Source organism: Podarcis muralis, chromosome 3 (assembly GCF_964188315.1).
Source record: "Podarcis muralis chromosome 3, rPodMur119.hap1.1, whole genome shotgun sequence".
In the NCBI taxonomy this organism is placed as follows: domain Eukaryota; kingdom Metazoa; phylum Chordata; class Lepidosauria; order Squamata; family Lacertidae; genus Podarcis; species Podarcis muralis.
Window position 1 is genome coordinate 1473976 of NC_135657.1, and position 17564 is coordinate 1491539.

The 17564-nt window shown below is 48.0% G+C and overlaps 1 protein-coding gene across 1 annotated transcript in view; it reads left to right on the forward strand.

The window, feature by feature from the left end:
• The first annotated feature begins 6780 nt into the window (after positions 1 to 6780).
• The window catches only part of RAB10 (RAB10, member RAS oncogene family), a 28867-nt gene continuing 18083 nt past the window's right edge, over positions 6781 to 17564 (forward strand). The window contains exon 1 of the mRNA XM_028725303.2: positions 6781 to 7289. Within this exon, the coding sequence (XP_028581136.1) occupies positions 7163 to 7289 (127 nt within the window). The 5' untranslated portion in view covers positions 6781 to 7162. The remainder of the gene's footprint in view (positions 7290 to 17564) is intronic.

Here is a 17564-nt window from a genome sequence, read left to right on the forward strand (position 1 = left end):
AACCCCCCCCCCTTTTCTGCCTTTTGAATGGGCTCCACGACTCACTGCGCCTCATCGGACGGATGCCGTGGACCGTGGCCCTGACCTGGGGTCATGTTTCGGAAGCTCTGCATCTCCATCCCAGGGAGAAGGTCTCTGCAGTGCCAGGTTACCAAACAGGCAGAGTAAGCACTGGCCTAAGGGCCCCACGCCTTTCAGGGGCCCTGAGAGAAAGCATCAAAATAAGATTGATTTGATCTTGAAAGAAAATTTCAATCAAGTATTAAGAGAGGGGCCCCGAGACCTTCACTGACTCCCAGTATGTTTCCGAGCACAATTCAAAGTGTTGGTGCTGACCTTCAAAGCCCTAAACGGCCTCAGAGGCCCAGTAGACCTGAAGGAGCGTCTCCACCCCCATCGTTCTGCCCGGACACTGAGGTCCAGCGCCGAGGGCCTTCTGGCGGTTCCCTCACTGAGAGAAGCCAAGTTACAGGGAACCAGGCAGAGGGCCTTCTTGGTGGTGGCACCTGCCCTGTGGAATGCCCTTCCACCAGATGTCAAAGAGAACAACAACTACCAGACTTTTAGAAGACATCTGATGGCAGGCCTCTTTAGGGAAGCTTTTAATGTTTAATAGGTTAGTAGGTTTGATATTCTGTTGGAAGCTGCCCAGAGTGGCTGGGGAAACCCAGCCAGATGGGCTGGGGATAAATAATAAATTATTATTATTATCCCCCCAAATATAGACCAGCCCCCCACAAAGTTCAGCGGCCCCCTGCTGAAAAAGTTTTAGGACCCCTGAGCTTGCCAGTGCCACGATGTCTGTGTTATCAACACAACCAGCCTTTTTATGTGCCTGTGGCCACTGCTAATCATGTAATTATCACACTCTGTACTTTTCTCAATTTCCTTTCCTTCCTACCCCATTGTACAGCCCTCCCTCACCAACCACATATGCAACTTAGGATAACCTGATGAAATAGGCTGCAGCCCACAAAAGCTTGCACCACAAGAAGATTCCTAGCCTTTTAAGATGCCCACAAGATTCCTCGTTGTTTTTGTAAAGCGTGAAATACTCGGAGGTCAGCCTGGGACATTTTAACGTGTTGCTTTTTGCAAGGTAGATTCTCCCTCCGTAAATACCATTTTGCTGACAGAGTGCACTTTTAAACTCTTTAATCCCCTTAGCAGGAAATGCTGTGATCTGCTCACGCAGAGTCTGTGTCAAAACCCAAAAACAAGAGAAAAGCCAGGAGCGTCTCCCTGACACACAGATAACCTGCTGAGCTGGAAAAACACTTGGGCTAGATGGGCGACAGCATCACATTCCTGGGCACCAAAATCACCCGGCACCCGGGAAAGTTCTGCCCAAGAGCATCAGAAAAGAGGCAGAACGGGGATCCCAGCAGGACGGCCAAAATGCCAGGCTTGGGTAATGAGGCCTCTTGCAAAAATCTGTGGGGGTCTGGAACAATTATTTTGCAATGTGACTTAGGGAGAAGGAAGAAACTTCCAGAGGGGCATTGCAGTGTAACTGCTAGAGCACACGTCTTCTTGGAAGCAACAATACAGTGGTGCCTCGCAAGACGAAATTAATCCGTTCCGCGAGTCTCTTCGTCTTGCGGTTTTTTCGTCTTGCAAAGCACGGCTATTAGCGGCTTAGCACCTATTAGCGGCTTAGCACCTATTAGCGGCTTAGCGGCTATTAACGGCTTAGCGGCTTTAAGAAAAAGGAAACAAACTCGCAAGAACTCGCAAGATGTTTCGTCTTGCGAAGCAAGCCCATAGGGAAATTCTTCTTGCGGAACGACTCAAAAAACGGAAAACCCTTTCGTCTAGCGAGTTTTTCGTCTTGCGAGGCATTCGTCTTGCGGGGCACCACTGTAATCATATGTAGCATATATGAACATAAGGAGATCCTACTGGATCAGGCCAGGGGCATCCTGTTCTACAGTGGCTGACCCTGACTAATAATAATAATAATTTATTTATACCCCACCCACCTGGCTGGGTTTCCCCAGCCACTCTGGGCGGCTTCCAACAAAATATTAAAAATACAATAACACATCAGACAATCCTGAAATAATAAATAGTAATAATATTTTTTTATTTATACCCCGCCCTTCCCGGTTCAGAAAACCGGGCTCAGGGTGGCTAACCACAAATTTAAAACACTTAATTGATGCAACAAAAAACAGCATAAAATACAGTATAAAACGTGAATAACAATAAATTCAGAATTCAAAAATCAGTTTAGGGTGGAAATCCATCCAATAAACATTAGATGATCACCAGGGCTAGCTGGCTAAATTAGTCCTATTTGGGCCAGCGAGGAGACCAGGGGAGAATTAGCTGTGGGGTCCCAGAGCGGGTAATCTTCATAAAAAGGGGAGGAGGAGGGAAGGAAGAGGAATAAAAGATCAGGCTAAGTTCAAATTGAAAGCCAGGCGGAATAGCTCTGTCTTACAGGCCCTGCGGAAGGAAGTTAAATCCTGCAGGGCCCTGGTCTCATGGGACAGAGCGTTCCACCAGGTCGGAGCCATCACTGAGAAGGCCCTGGCCATGGTGGAGGATAGTCTGACTTCCTTAGGGCCCGGGACCTCTAAACTATGGTTGTTCATGGACCTTAAGGTCCTCTGCGGGGCAGACCAGGAGAGTTATAGGAGGTAATAGGATTGGAACACTCTCCCCCTCCTGCGGTTTCCACTGAATGGTATTCATAGAATCATAGAATTATAGAAGCATTTCTTCTCAAACAGTGGAGGCAGAGCATAGCCATTGTGGCTAGCAGCCATTGATAGCTCTGTCCTCCTCCATGAATTTGTCTCATCCTCCTTTAAAGCCATCCAAGTTGGCGAGACCATCACTGCCTCCTGTGGCAGGGAGTTCCGTAGTTCAACAATGTGAAGAAGTCCTTCCTTTAATCTGTTCTGAATCTTCAACGTTCAGCTTCATTGGATGTCCACGGGATCTAGCATCTCCCATCCTGCAGTTCACAGAATTGTATCGTTGGGAAGTACCCTGAGGATCATCTAGTCCAGCGGTTCTCAACCTGTGGGGCCCCAGATGTTGTTGGACTACAACTCCCATCATCCCTGAGCTCTGGCCTTGCTAGCTAGGGGGTGATGGGAGTTGTAGTTCAACAACATCTGGGGAACCACAGGTTGAGAAAGGCTGATCTAGTTCAATTCCCTGCAATGCAGGAATCTCAGTTGTGGCGGAGGGCTGAAGGCAGGAGAGAGGATCTGTTGCCACATTTCAAGACTGAAAAATCCAGACATATTTGTAGGTGGGCCATTGCTGAGCTTTGGGCGAGTTTCAAACCAGGGAGTTCCTGATTCATAGCTCAGCGTTCCAAAATATAAAAAAGTGACACGTAACCAAACCAGGGAGTCATGTTCCTACAAGCCCGTTACATATTCTGTATGTAGGTGGAGACGGTTCGGGAGGCACAAACCAGGAACTGGATGAAGGTTTTGTCCCTGGTGTGCGGTCAAGGAAGGGAGAGAATGGATGTTGTGGGTATACCATCCATGCTGTTGTCCAGCAGCCTCAGACTATGGAACTCACTCCTTCATGAAACATCCTAGGTTTCTCAAAAGCAAGTCATTCCAGACGATGCTCATTTCTTTATTTTTGATCAGAATTACAAGGTTGGTGGATCAGGGGAATGCTGTGTACGTATTGTATCTTGATTTCTGTAAGGCTTTTGACAAAGTCCCCCATGAAATGATTGCGGAGAAGCTGGGCTGGATGAAGTAACTACTAGGTAGATTTGTAGCTGGCTGACTGAGCGAACCCAAAGAATACTTATTAATGGTTCCTCGCCATCCTGGAATAACAGGACAAGTGGTGTGTTGCAAGGTTCTGTCCTGGGCCCGTTGCTGTTCAACATCTTTCTAAATTACTGTACTTGGATGTGGGGATTGAGGGGATGCTCATCAAATTTGCAGATGACACAGAAGATGGAATCAGGTTTCAAAATGACCTTAACAGATTGGAGAGCAGGGGCCAAACGTAGAAAATGAATTTCAATAGGGACAAACGTAAGATTTTGCCCTTAGGCAGGAATAACCAACTACACAAATCAGGGACGCGGACTTATAAAAAATATTGGGGGGCCCCGGGAAAGCTCATGAATAATAAATAAGCTCATGAATATGCAAATAAAGTGGCGCCGCCTCCTCGTGAGCGAATAGGGGAGAGCGTGCTGCGCCTATTAATCAGCTCCAAAGGAAATTGGGTGGAGCTTTTGCTCGGGAGGGAGGGCAGGAGGCATGCAGCCCGCCCCTCCCTGTGCATTTTGGGCTGGGGGAGGGGCGGCGATGGCGCTCTGCTGGAGGGGCGCCGGAGATTATTGGGGGGGCGGAGCCCCCCCAAACGAATTTTTGAGGGGGCTCGGGCCCCCTCAAGCCCCATGGAGTCGGCGCCTATGACACAAATATAAGATGGGGGTAAGGTAAAGGTAAAGGACCCCTGGACGGTTAAGTCCAGTCAAAGGCGACCACGGGATGTGGTGCTCATCTCGCTTCAGGCTGAGGGAGCCGGTGACACCTGGCCAGCCGGTAGTGCATGTGAAAAAGATCTAAAGGTCTTAGCAGAACATAAGCTTCACATGAGTCAACAGTGTGATGCAGCAGCAAAAAAAGCTAATGCTATTCTCGGCTGCATCAACATCAATTTCATGTCCAAATCAAGGGAAGGAATAGTTCCACTCTATTCTGCCTTTCTCAGAAAACACCTGGAATACTGTGTCCAATTCTGGGCACCACAATTTAAGGATTTTGACAAACTGGAAGGTGCAACCAAGAACATCAAGGGTCTGGAAACCGAGCCTTGTGAGGAACGGTTGAAGGAGTTGGGTATGTTTAGTCTGGAAAAGAGGATACTGAGAGGAGATAGGAGAGCCATCTTCAAATATCTCAAGGGCTGTCACATTCTAGGTGAACAAGCTTGTCGTCACCTGATTTAGAGGGTAGGACTCGAACCCATGGCTTCAAGTTGCAAGAAAGGAGATTCCGACTAAACATCAGGAAGAACGTCCTGACAGTAAGAGCTGTTCGACAGTGGAACGGACTCCCAGGTTCCTTGGAACTTTTAAAGCACCTGTCCTGTGTGGTTCAGCTGAGATTTCTGCCTGGGGGGCTGGACTAGATGCTCTTTGGGGTCCCTTCCAACTCTACAGTTCTATGAATTTGATACTGAGCCAGGATCAGCACTAGGGAGGAAGGCGGAGCTCCCCTCCCGGTAATCTTTGAAGCCCTATACGGCCTAGGACCCTCGCACCTACGGGACCGCCTCTCCTGGTATGTCCCACGGAGGACCTTACGGTCTTCAAATAAAAACATCTTGGAGGTCCCGGGCCACAGGGAGGTTAGGCTGGCCTCAACCAGAGCCAGGGCTTTTTCGGCCGTGGCCCCGATCTGGTGGAACGCTCTCCCACAAGAGACTAGGGCCCTGCGGGACTTGACATCTTTGCGCAGTGCCTGCAAGACAGAGCTGTTCCACCTGGCCTTTGGCCAAGGCACAGTCTGTGTTATGTACTGAAGTTCTCACCCTGGGCCAGCAGGGGGATACTGTAGATAGTTATGCAAATAAGGGATTGAAAATGACGTTCAGTGATTGGTTAGTTACAGAAAGTGGTTACTGTTGCGTTGTAGTGGAGCTCTATATAAGCAGGCTGACTGAACCCTTCAGTTCAGTTCTGTCCTGGCCTGTGAATAAACAAGAGCTGTTTGAAGAATCGCTGTGTCGTCTGATAGTTCACCCACAACTTAACAGTCTGACCCCCTCTCTCCTTCTGTAATCCTCATAGCACTCTAGCCCAATGGTTGCCATGAATTTGATTTTGAATTTAGAATGAATTGATTTTAGAATGCTGTGTTACTTTTATTGTTGTTAGCCGCCCTGAGCCCAGCTTCAGCTGGGGAGGGCGGGATATAAATAAAATTTTATTATTAATATGTTTCTTAAAATGAAAACAGAAATGCAATAAAATGGATACACACCAAAAGTATTTTAAAAATCAATTGATTTTCAATTTGCTACTTAATGGGCCTGAGCTCAGGCTTCACGCCACGCGTGCGGGGGTCTTGCAGCAGCACAAGTCTGAATATCTAATTTGCATATATGCTAATTGCATAATGAGCGCAGCGCAGCCAAACCCCCCGCGGCGTGAGAACTCCGTCTCGCTCTGCGCATGCCCACTCCTCTTCCCTCCTCTTGACGTCATCCCCGCGGCTGGCCAACCGCGTTCGAGTAGTCTCAGCCAATCCGGGAGGGACATAGGCGGAGCTTCTTCGCCTCATGTTTTCGAAAACCGGCCTTTTTACGGGGGCGCATGCGCGCGGGAGACAAAGTGGGGGAAACAGGGAGCGCCCGACGCCCCGCCCACTCCCCCCCTTCTCCCTCAGATCCGCGAGCTCGCGTGGCCGCTGGCGTCACTTCGCCGCTCTCCCATTGGAGGCGCCCAGCGCAGCGTTACGTACGGTGCGTGCGTGCGTGCGTGAGCAACTCCTTCCCTCCCCGCGCACGCCTAGAAGAGCCACCAGGGCGAGCCGAGGGGAGGGGGTCGGTCAGCGCGCATGCGCCCGAGCTCCGGCGGCTGAGGCGAGCCAGCGAGAGGGCGCGCGCCGGCCTTGCCCTCCGACATCCTGCGGCGTCGGCGTCATCGCGCAGCCCCGCCCCCTCCGGCGCCTGGGCAGGCAAAGAAAGGCAGGGAGAGGCCCGGCGGCGTGCGCGCTCCCGCCCGGCCCGCGCCTGCGCACACGGCGCCTCCGCCCAGTCCGCCCGGCCGTCAGTCAGTCAGTCGGCCCGTGCGTGCGTGCGTGCTGCGTGCGGCCTGCTCCTCTTCTCGGCCTCCGGAGCGCGCGCGCGGGCGTTTCTGAGGGAGGGTATGAAGCCGGGCGCTGCCGCCGCCACCGCCGCCGCCCCTTGAGGAGAAGCCGCCGCCGGCCCCGACCCGCAGGGCCCTCGCGCCGCCGCCGCCCAGGCTCGCCCATCCCGGCCGCCGCCGCCGCCTGAGCAGCCATTTTGTGCCTCCCGAGCGCCGCCGGGGCCCTGAGGGAGAGTCCGAGAGAGGAGCGAGGGCGGCGGTGCCCGTGAGGGGGGTCCGGGCGGGCGGGAGGCCTCTGGAGGCGGAGCCTGGCGAGGGAGGGGCGCGCGGCGCGGCGGGGGGGCCCCCATGGCGAAGAAAACCTACGACCTGCTCTTCAAGCTGCTGCTGATCGGCGACTCGGGCGTGGGCAAGACCTGCGTGCTCTTCCGCTTCTCCGACGACGCCTTCAACACCACCTTCATCTCCACCATCGGTGAGGAGGGGGAGGGTGGGAAGGGGGAGCCCCCTCCCCGCCGACGCAGCCGCTTCCGGGGTCAGGGCCCCTCCTCCCCCGCCGGAGGGGCGACCCTTGGCCACGGGCACAGTTGCATCTGCCTGCGGGGAGCAGGATGCTGGGACTGGGTAGGCCCCTTTGGGCCTGATCCCGCTTCGTGGCTCCCCTGGATGACTCCCCTTCTCTACACCCCACCCCACCCCTGTGTCTTCCTCCCCGTGCATCCCACCCACCCGCCTCCCTCCATCCTGGAAAGGTGGGCTCTCCCCACTTGCTCCCCTTCCACCATGCCTGCAGGACCACCCTCCCCATCCTGGAAAGGTGGGCTCGCCCCCTCCCTGTGTCTTCCTCCCCGTGCATCCCACCCACCCACCTCCCTCCATCCTGGAAAGGTGGGCTCCCCCCCTCTTACCTCCCCACTTGCTCCCCTTCCACCATGCCTGCAGGGCCCCATCCTGCCCCATAGCTGTCAGCCTCCCAGCGTCATCTTTTGTTCCTTGTGCTGTATCTACCCCCCTCCCCTCCATCTGAGTGCTTGCTACTGCTTGGCCCTGGTAGTCTTCATATAGTGTGTCTGCTTTGCCATGCGTGCTCCCTGCCCTGGTCATAGCAGCCCCGCCTGTCACTCCAGCTGCACAGCAGGATTATATTTGTCCAGCTTTGTTTTCTGAATGGGAGGCGCAGGCTGGAGGAATGCTCCTAATGCGTTGACCTGCACTGCTAGCTGCCCCCTTTTGTAGCAGCCTTTGATTCCTTTGCAGCCCAGCGCTGTTTTGTTCCCCTCACTCTTGTCCGCTGGCATCTTTGGCACCTGCCCATCCACCTCTGCATCTTCCAAAGCACCAGGCTGACTTCTTGGAGTGACCTCAGCATCGCCTGAGGGCTCTTACTCATACCACACCCCCTAGTGCTGAGGCTACTCTTTGCTCATGGAGTCTTTTATCCTTCCGCGTATCACATTTTATGCCATTATCTGTATCTGCTTCCAGCTATTGTGCCTCAAATGGAGGAATAGCTGACTATGAATATTGACTGTCAATTCCTTATCTTCAGAGGGGTGAAATTCTAGAAGCGCTTTCAAAGAGACGGTGTTGATTTCAGCACAGAGTAGTATAAATGTGAGGAATATTTTAGGATTTTTTTCCAGTGCTGAGTTTGCTGTACTCTTAAGGCGATGGAGACTGTCAGGCTGGGAATGGGCGTGGAGGACTTATCAGAGACCAAAGAAACATTATCTTGGAGACAACTGCTGCCTGCATTTTGCTTTGTTTGATGTCTTAACATTGCTATAGTAGATAGGTGTGGCTTGAGCCAACATAAATCCTGCTGTCTGCTTTGAGCTATGCCCAGGCTGTGTGTATGCACTGTAGATGGAAAACTTGGTACAGGAAGTGTTAACACTGGCCTATATAAATTATGCAGATGCCCCCACCTGTTTTTTGAGAATTCACCAGGCTTGAGGAAGTTTGTGTGTTGGAGCAGAGGAAGCCTATATTGGAATCTCTAAGGGCTTGCTTTTGGAATGAAATTTGGGATCCTTAATGGGCTGAACTCGTCACAATACATTATCTGCCCTTGTTAGGGTTTTAGTCTTGTTTTAACCAGATTTGTTGTTCTTGTATTTTTAACTGTTTTATATGTAAGTGGCCTTGAGATGGTGATTTAGAAGGTGATTTCTAAATCACTGTTAATAATGTTGGCAATTCTGATTCAGGAAATGAAGTCCCAGGTGCCCTAATAGAATAAACCTGTTTGTTTCTCTCTCGCCCAGCCTCTCACGAAGATACTTGCTATTTTTTCCTGCGGATAGGATATTTTTGCTGCACGTTATTCTGACATTGGTTCAATTTAATTATTTTGCAATCTCTGAAGATCAACAGTTTCCCTTATTATGCGAACTCATTTCCCCCAAGATCTCAAGTTACAAGCAGAGATTTCATGGTAGCTCCTGGGCAGGGCAGCAGTGCCTCACAGCAACACACTGCCAGGTACCTGCTAGTTACAGCTATGTGATCTTTGTTTAGTATTTTCATACACTGCTTTTCATAACAAACTGCACAAAAAACATTTTATATTAAAACACAGCAGTCAGTTTTACAATACAGTAGGTGGCAATCTGTCTGTCTTCTATTCAAAGTGTTAATCCGCTTTTTAAGGCCAAACCCTCCCAAAGCAATGTACGTAAGAAACATGCATTAGATGCATCAGATAGGTGTACAGTTATTATGAAAAACCTGCTCTGAATTTCACAAGCCATTAACTGTCTTAAGGAAAGGCAGGAGCGAAGAGAGGATTTCAACACCCTTTTAAAAGCCTGTATTTGAAGAGGCCAGGCACAAATAGCGGCTGCCCACCAGGATGTTTCTGTCGCTTGCTGTTTCTCTTCCTTCTGCGTCCTGGATGGTTCCTGGAGACAAAAGTTGATACACTTCAGTCTACAAATCGTTGGACCCTTAGTTGCTGTTTAGGATAGATTGAACTCTGATTATAAGGATTTGCGCAGTAGTTCAAGTACAGTGGTACCTCAGGTTACATACACTTCAGGTTACATATGCTTCAGGTTCCGCTAACCCAGAAATAGTGCTTCAGGTTAAGAACTTTGCTTCAGGATAAGAACAGAAATCGTGCTGTGGCGGCAGCAGGAGGCCCCATTAGCTAAAGTGGTGCTTCAGGTTAAGAACAGACCTCCAGAACGAATTAAGTACTTAACCCGAGGTACTACTGTACTTGCTGAGCAGCATAGTTACACACTTCAGTTGTTCTCCTGACATAAACTGGAAAGATGGGATTTGTGCTACTATTCTATGTGACCTTGTCCACTCATAACTCCAGGTTTAAATGTATTGCACTACTAAACAGCAGGGAAAGGTCATCATTTGTGAATCCCAGATCACTTCCCTTGAGGAGGTTTCTCCCTCTCTAAGATTTAATTGATCAGAGTTGTGCAGGATTATACGCAGCTTGCATGAGTAATAATAGTTAATATTTGATGTCTCTTATCAGGTTGCCTGTGTGTTATGAAGATTTGATTACTCCGTAAACACTTGTCTGTGGTGGTGGAATATTTTATCTGAGTTCTGAAGGTCAGACATCCTAGAGCTGTTTCGCACACTGTACAGATGTAGACATGGAATTGCCTGAACAGGGAGCTGCAGGTTATTGCGCCTTGATTAGGATAAACATGTATTTTACATTTGCATTTTAAAATATAATTTTATTACATTTCTATCCCACCTTACTCCAAGGGGCTCAAGGTGCCAGACATAGTTCTCCTCCCAATTTTGTATTCACAACAGCATTGAGAGGTAGGTTAGGCTGAGTGGCAGTGAATGTCCCAAGGTTGCCCAGTGACACGGCAGAGTGGGGATTCAAGCCCTACACCCCACTGGAAATAATAGTGTGGGAAATAGTTCTTAACAAGTGTTGCAGTGGAAGCAAGAGACCTGTGGCACCTTAAAACTGGCAGAACTGGTATTGAAAGAGCCCACTTCATGAGATGTACAGTAGTTGGCATTTTTTCTTGCTCTGTGGGCTTAATTTAGGTACTGTTTATAGCTGGCGGTTGCTCTGCAGACATCTGGCTTCACTGTTCTAAAATTGAACTGTAATTTTTTATGTTCAGTCTTTCTAGTTGTAGCTTTGTGTCAGCTCAGGCTTATAAATAGTCATTTGCAAGGTTGCCTGTGTCAAATAGTCACACAAAGGAGATTCTGAAGCATGGAAGTTGGTTTACAAAGGTCCCCACGCCTGCTTTTTGGGCTACAGATGGCTAACAGGTTTGTGTGGGCATGAACAAATCTGGATCTTTTTCATAGAGATGGGACCATCAATCTGACAAACATTAAAGGAATGCTATTCAAATGGTGAAGGCCTGCAGTGAAGCTTCTTATTACGAAGCCTAGAAGAACACTATCTCTGTAGCCATACATACAGTAGCAACTTTTCTCCAAGACACACAGCTGGATTATCAAACATTACTCAGCTAAAAGTTTGTGCGGCTTGCTGCTGTCTACCTGCCAGTAGGTAAATCCAGGACACTCCCTGCCCCCCATACTTTGGTTCTTCAGGCTTTGTGTGATGGCTCTTAAACAAGTCTTGACAGATTTGTTCATTCCCAGGTTGAGCAAAATTCAGAACAGGCTTACCATATTCAGCAATGGCTGAGTTCCTACGCTTTCTAGTTTATTGATCTTGCACAATGATTAAGACGCATTTCTACTTCTGGGCAACGTTGGATCTTCAAAAATAAGGGCATAGTGCTTTTGGCAGTGTCATGGCACACCTTTCAGCTTGCCAATAATTTAGGACACTTTGTTATTTTTAGTTGTGGTCCAGCTTCTATTTGAAAAGTAAATTGCTGAGGGGAGGGCCGATGACTTCAGTACCCTAGCTAGGAATACTATAAATAGCCTCCAGTGTGAAAATCCCCAAGTCATCATAACTTCCCTGAATAGGGCAGAGCATTTGTCTTCAAAGGCAAGATGTGACATTTAAAGTTCTCCAGGAAAGCTCTATTGCACTACATGCAGAATAATGCTCTAAGTTGTGCTTATGTATTTGTGTGTTAATTGCGGCATTGGGTTAACCAACGTTAGAGAGAGATTCTGAGAATCCTCTCTTCCCACCCTGCTCCATCTATCATGGGTTTAACTTGATTGGCCGCTGACTGTTCGAAAGTGCAGGTGATGCTTTCGTGGAGCCCTTCTGGGGTTCGTTTGCCATGGGACGTGCACATGGTCCTGGAACGTTTAGGGGTAGATATCAACTTCCTGTGTGCTTAACATGGTGCAAGCGCTCCTTGTTGACAGCTGGTAAAGCACACCAGATCTGTCACTTGACTAGCTTGCCATTCAAAAATTATTTCAGCTGGCCTGTGACACAGATCTCCTGGGTTGGCTAAACAACTTGGGACTTCTGCACTTTACTACTCCTTGCTGGTATCCTACTGGCTTTGCAAGTGCACATGATATGGAGCTGTATCTAAGGTTTCTCTCCCTCTCTCTCTCTCTCTCTCTCTCACACACACACACACACACACACGAATGAAAGAGAGAGAGAAAATATTAGAATGGATATTGAGCCTATTAAATGTGTTGCAGCAACTTTGAGAGAGACTGCCTGTGTGTATAAAAACCGTCCCGAGAGAGAATGTGATGAAATAGGATAGCTGTGCAGCCAAGAAGGAGCCATATCCTTAATGTCCAGAGCGCCTGGCTGGAAAGAACAGTTCTTTCAACAGCAGCAGTGCTCCAGAGTTAACCACCAGGCAAACTGAATATCTGTGGGAGTTTGTGGTACTAAATTAAAGATACTGTGCAGTTGGATGTGATACATTTAAGGTCTTAAACTTCAGAAAGATGCTGTTGTCCTTTTTTTCAGCTTTGGGCATCCTGTATAGTCAAGGATTGATGCCTCCAAAATGCTCAGATCTGAATGTGCTCTTCCCGACTCAGTTCAGACAGTTTCCTAAACCTAATATAGGTGGCCATGGTTTAATATCCTGGTTTGTTTTAGCTAACCTGAATTGGTTGGAGCAAACCACAGTCCTTAAGAGTTGGCACTGGTTGGTGGATGCTTTCACTTTCCTCATATGCAAAGGAGGGAGAGTGGGAAGTGAGATTGCACAACCTGAGACTTTTTGCGACTCGTTCCCTGATCTTTCAGGCGTTGGGAGATTCTCTGAATCAGACCAAAGTCTCAACAGCTGCAGCTCAACATCCGTCAGTATTCTTATTTTTCCTCTCTTGGTTTCCTTGCTCATATGACACTTTGTTCTGTAAGGTCCAGTGTTCTTTTCCAAGAAAAATAGGTGCTTGAACTCACCACGAAGTTGTTACAATAAATCGCCAGGCGACTCTGGTCAGCCCTGAACAGATGCCAGTTTGACAACAGCTGCGTTTGCTGCCTGTGGAGGTGCAAGCTGATTGGGGAGGTCGCCCCTGGTTCTTGTGCAGGTCAAATAAATGCGGCCCCACCTCCTTAGATTCGGACGGATGGCATGGGCAGCTCAGAAGGACCTGGCACAAACACACATGTGTGCAATAGTAGAGACCTGGCTGGAAAGTTTAAGGAAAAGTGTAGACTTGTACACACTGGCCAGCGTCCATTTTGACTTGAAATGTCCGTTTTGGGCATAAAGGCAAGAAACGGGCAAGGGGAGATGCTGGCCCACAATGGCGCTCATCTGAGAGGAGCCGGAACTGTACTCCAGCTGGGGGGGGGGGGGGAAGCCCCGATAAGGTCAGATTGGGAAATGTGTGACCGATAAGGTCAGATTGGGAAATGTGTGATCGCAGGCATCCTTGCTACTGCCCTCCGTGTTGCATGGGTATGGCTCTGTTTCATCCTGGTCCCAAATTGTGGGCAGCTCCAGCAATTCTGTGTGTGGTAGGAGGTAGAGGACACAGAATTTGCCAGGAACAGCCTTCTCCCTGTTCTGTTTTCCTTTGCACTCTCTCTACTCCCTGGCTGGATGTGAAGCAAGGCACCAGATCTGCTGCAGCAGCCAGTAAGTGGGGAATGGTCCTGGACACCAGAGTGGTTCAAACTCCGTGCCCAAGTTGCAAAAGGTTTGCTCAAACCTTGTCCTTGTCCTCTATTCATTCTGTTCAAAACAACTCTGGACACTTTTCTCTGGCCTCCCAAAATAGCTAATCATTTACAGGAACAAGAATGATGATATTCAGAGATTATGATTCCTTTTAAAATGTATAAATCACATTTCACTCAGGCAGGCCGTGACCCCTTGAAGTACACTGTTTCGTTTTTTACAGTGAGTTCATCTTGTTTAACCGTCAATAAATACCAACTGCCACCTCTTGCATCTCAAATCCATACAGGCATGGACAGTTGAGTTCCCTTTGGTGTCTTGAAAGGAAATTTTGGGATCAACCATCAAAATGGCGCAAAGAATGATAGCCCTTTGCAGCATACATTTTGTGAAATGTTGAAAGAGACTGTGGAAACCGAGAAATTGCTGTTAGCTCTTTTGGAGTGGAAGAATGGGAATACAAAAGGTAGAATTGTTGAAGAGGCCAAGATCTCTTTCTGATCACAGTGAAACTTGCATTTCAGTGCTTGCATTTACTTATCTTACAAGATCTGATTGAACCCTCTTGTTAAATTTAATGGGCAATATGGTATGTTAAATTATTCTCTGGATGACAAATTGCAGGATTTCTCATCCTCTGCTAGAGTGCAGAATAAACCAGCATTTAAATTTGGTTTTTGGGTTCATCAATAGAGCCCCTTAAATATTTTTTATTAAGTGGCATAAAAATTATAAATCTAAAACAACTGAAAGTTCTTGTCACGAAGAAAGGGACAGTTAGCATAAATCTAAATAAGATTTGTGTTGCTATATTTGACGGTCAGATACTATTTAGAAGTTACCTTGATGTGTTTGAGCATTTTACCGTTCACTGCAAACTTGAACATTGATGTGGCAATATAGAAAACCTGACTAAGTCCTTTCCAGATTTCTTAGTAATTAAGGGGGGAAGAGTTGTACAGTTTTGATGGGAAAATAACCATTGAGGACACAACCCACCAGAGTAGTGAGAGTCACAACCAAGCCATTGCAGTAAAAACTCTGGTCGTCCCCTCACCCGAAACCCCCCACCAAGGTTTATTCTGTTTTATAGGAAGGGCCGTGGCTTAGTGGAAGGGCACATGCTTCGCATGATCCCTGACCACTGGTCCTGCTAGCTAGGGATGATGGAAGTTGTAGTCCCAAAACAGCTGGAGACCCAAGTTTGGGAAACACTGATCTAGTCCAACCCCCCACAATTCAGGAATCTTTTGCCCAACGTGGGGCTCCAACCCACGGCCCCAATATTTAAGAGTCTCAGCGTGCTCTACCAATTGATTGGTCATACCTGGGAGAGTTTGATGGACTCTTTGCCCCCAGTGTAAATATCGAAGCTGAATTGTTGCTAGAGGCATAGAACAAGCCTTTAGTGACTGTGTTGGGAGAGGAAGGAGTCTCTTTTCCAGTTTTCGTAATCTGAATTAATAGTGATTTTGAAGGGAGCCCTATCCCTTTACTTGCAAAGTTAGAAGTCTTGGCAAGGGTGTTACTTCATTGGCTGCTGATGAGACCAATGCCAAGTGTGTTCAAGCTGAGCAGATAGCATTACAGTTTTTGTGACAAACTGTTAACTTTTCTAGCTCTTCACGCTAAGGTGACCTTGGCGCCTTTTGCTTTGCTTGGATGTTCTCGGGCCCTCCCTCTCTTGACCATGGGAACCGATGCACCGTTCTCTGCGAGTGGTGCTTTTGGGCCCTGTGCAAAGCTTATCTCTTTCTGGAACGGTTCGTTGCAATTGTGCTTTTTGTTAAGACTTCTGCAAAAAGCGGTACATTGCGGCAGTAGCATCGGTCACATTAAAAGTTTATAGAGGCTTCACCCTGCTTAATTTCACGCTTAAGTGAAATCACGCAAAGTGGGGAACACCCTCTTAAAAGCCTCTAAATGCCTATGTGTTCCTGATCTCCAGCTCTCTCTCCACACAACTCTCTGTTCAATTACAGTGGTACCTCAGGTTACATATGCTTCAGGTTACAGACTCCGTTAACCCAGAAATAGTGCTTCAGGTTAAGAACTTTGCTTCAGGATGAGAACAGAAATCGTGCTCCGGCGGCACGGCAGCAGCAGGAAGGCCCCATTAGCTAAAGTGGTGCTTCAGGTTAAGAACAGTTTCGGGTTAAGAACAGACCTCCAGAACAAATTAAGTACTTAACCCGAGGTACCACTGTAGAGTTGAAGCTGTGGCCCCGGCTGAAGCCCGGAGGACATATGGGAAAGCGGCAGCTGCCCTACCCCGTACATCAGCTGTTAGGCGGGGAGGCTGAGCAGCCTAAACAAAGCCCGGCTGTGCCTCAGGTCTTTTCGGGGCTTCTTCCACCCTCACTGACATCCTCTTTGGGTTCCTGAGAGGGTCTCCTTGTGAGCCACGAGGACTCTCCAACTCTCTCCTGCCATTTCCTGTTAGGATTTTATTTATTTATTTCCCGGTGCCGCACATATGTGCGGTTGTGCGCGAGTAGAATGCCTGGAAGTGGGGCGATGATTGCATTTGCACAGTAGAACAGTGAGTTAAATCCTATAGGTGCTGGAGGATCTGCAAAGTTTCAGGAAGATATTGATGGGCTGTTCTGGACCACCAAATGCCTAAGCTGTTTGAGCATAAAAATGTGAGAAATGTCTTTGCGGATGAAATCTAAGGGCTGTCTCGTCCAGAAGTCTGTTCCCAGCAGTGGTCACCTAACAAAGGGACCCTGAGGAGGTGGAGACAGTGGCCTCCTCTTCCCTTCTGGTTATCAGGTGCTGGAGACAAACTACTCCTGAAGATGGAAGCTCTACTCACAGCTACAGTGGTGCCTCGCAAGACGAAATTAATTCGTTCCGCGAGTTTTGTCGCCTTGCGATTTTTTTCGTCTTGCGAAGCACGGTGTCGGGAAAGTTTTGGAAAAGCTTCAAAAATCACCAAAGTCTTTAAAAACCTCAAAAAAGGCTACCACACCGCGTTGTATGAGTTGCTCCTCGAAGTCAAGTCGCAACTGTATTAACGGTGTTAAGAAAAAGGAAACAAACTTGCAAGACGTTTCCATCTTGCGAAGCAAGCCCATAGGGAAAATCGTCTTGCGAAGCAGCTCAAAAAACAAAAAACCCTTTCGTCTTGCGAGTTTTCCGTCTTGCGAGGCATTCGTCTTGCGAGGTACCACTGTATCTGGGAAAGTAACTGCGATCTTGAAAACTGCCTCTGCCAGAGGTAACCTCACCCTTTGGATAATGAGTTCCATAAGTACTGCATCACTTGTGAAGAACTACGTGTTGTTTCTTCTAGAGTGTGGTGCTTAATCCCGCTATGCCATATCTTGATTTATTTCCGTATTTTTAAAAGTAGTGTACATCTTTCCCATTGTTGACATTCATAAAATCTCAGCAGCTCCCCAGCCTTCAATTTCTTAAATTACTCCTAAACAGGGTGGATTGGATTTAAATCAAATCGATTTAAATCACTAGTCAGTAAGACTTGATTTAAATCATTTTTTTACAGAAAGACTTATTCCTGCATATTTGCAACCAGATGAAGGTTTCATTTTTGGAATAATAAACTTTCAGAGTAGTTTTTACAGTTATATAAAAAATGACTGATTTGGTTATACTATTAGAAATACATAGACAGATGATTATGAAATTATTGTGGTTTGATAAGTTAACTGTTTATATTTGGACAGCTTTTCTGCCGT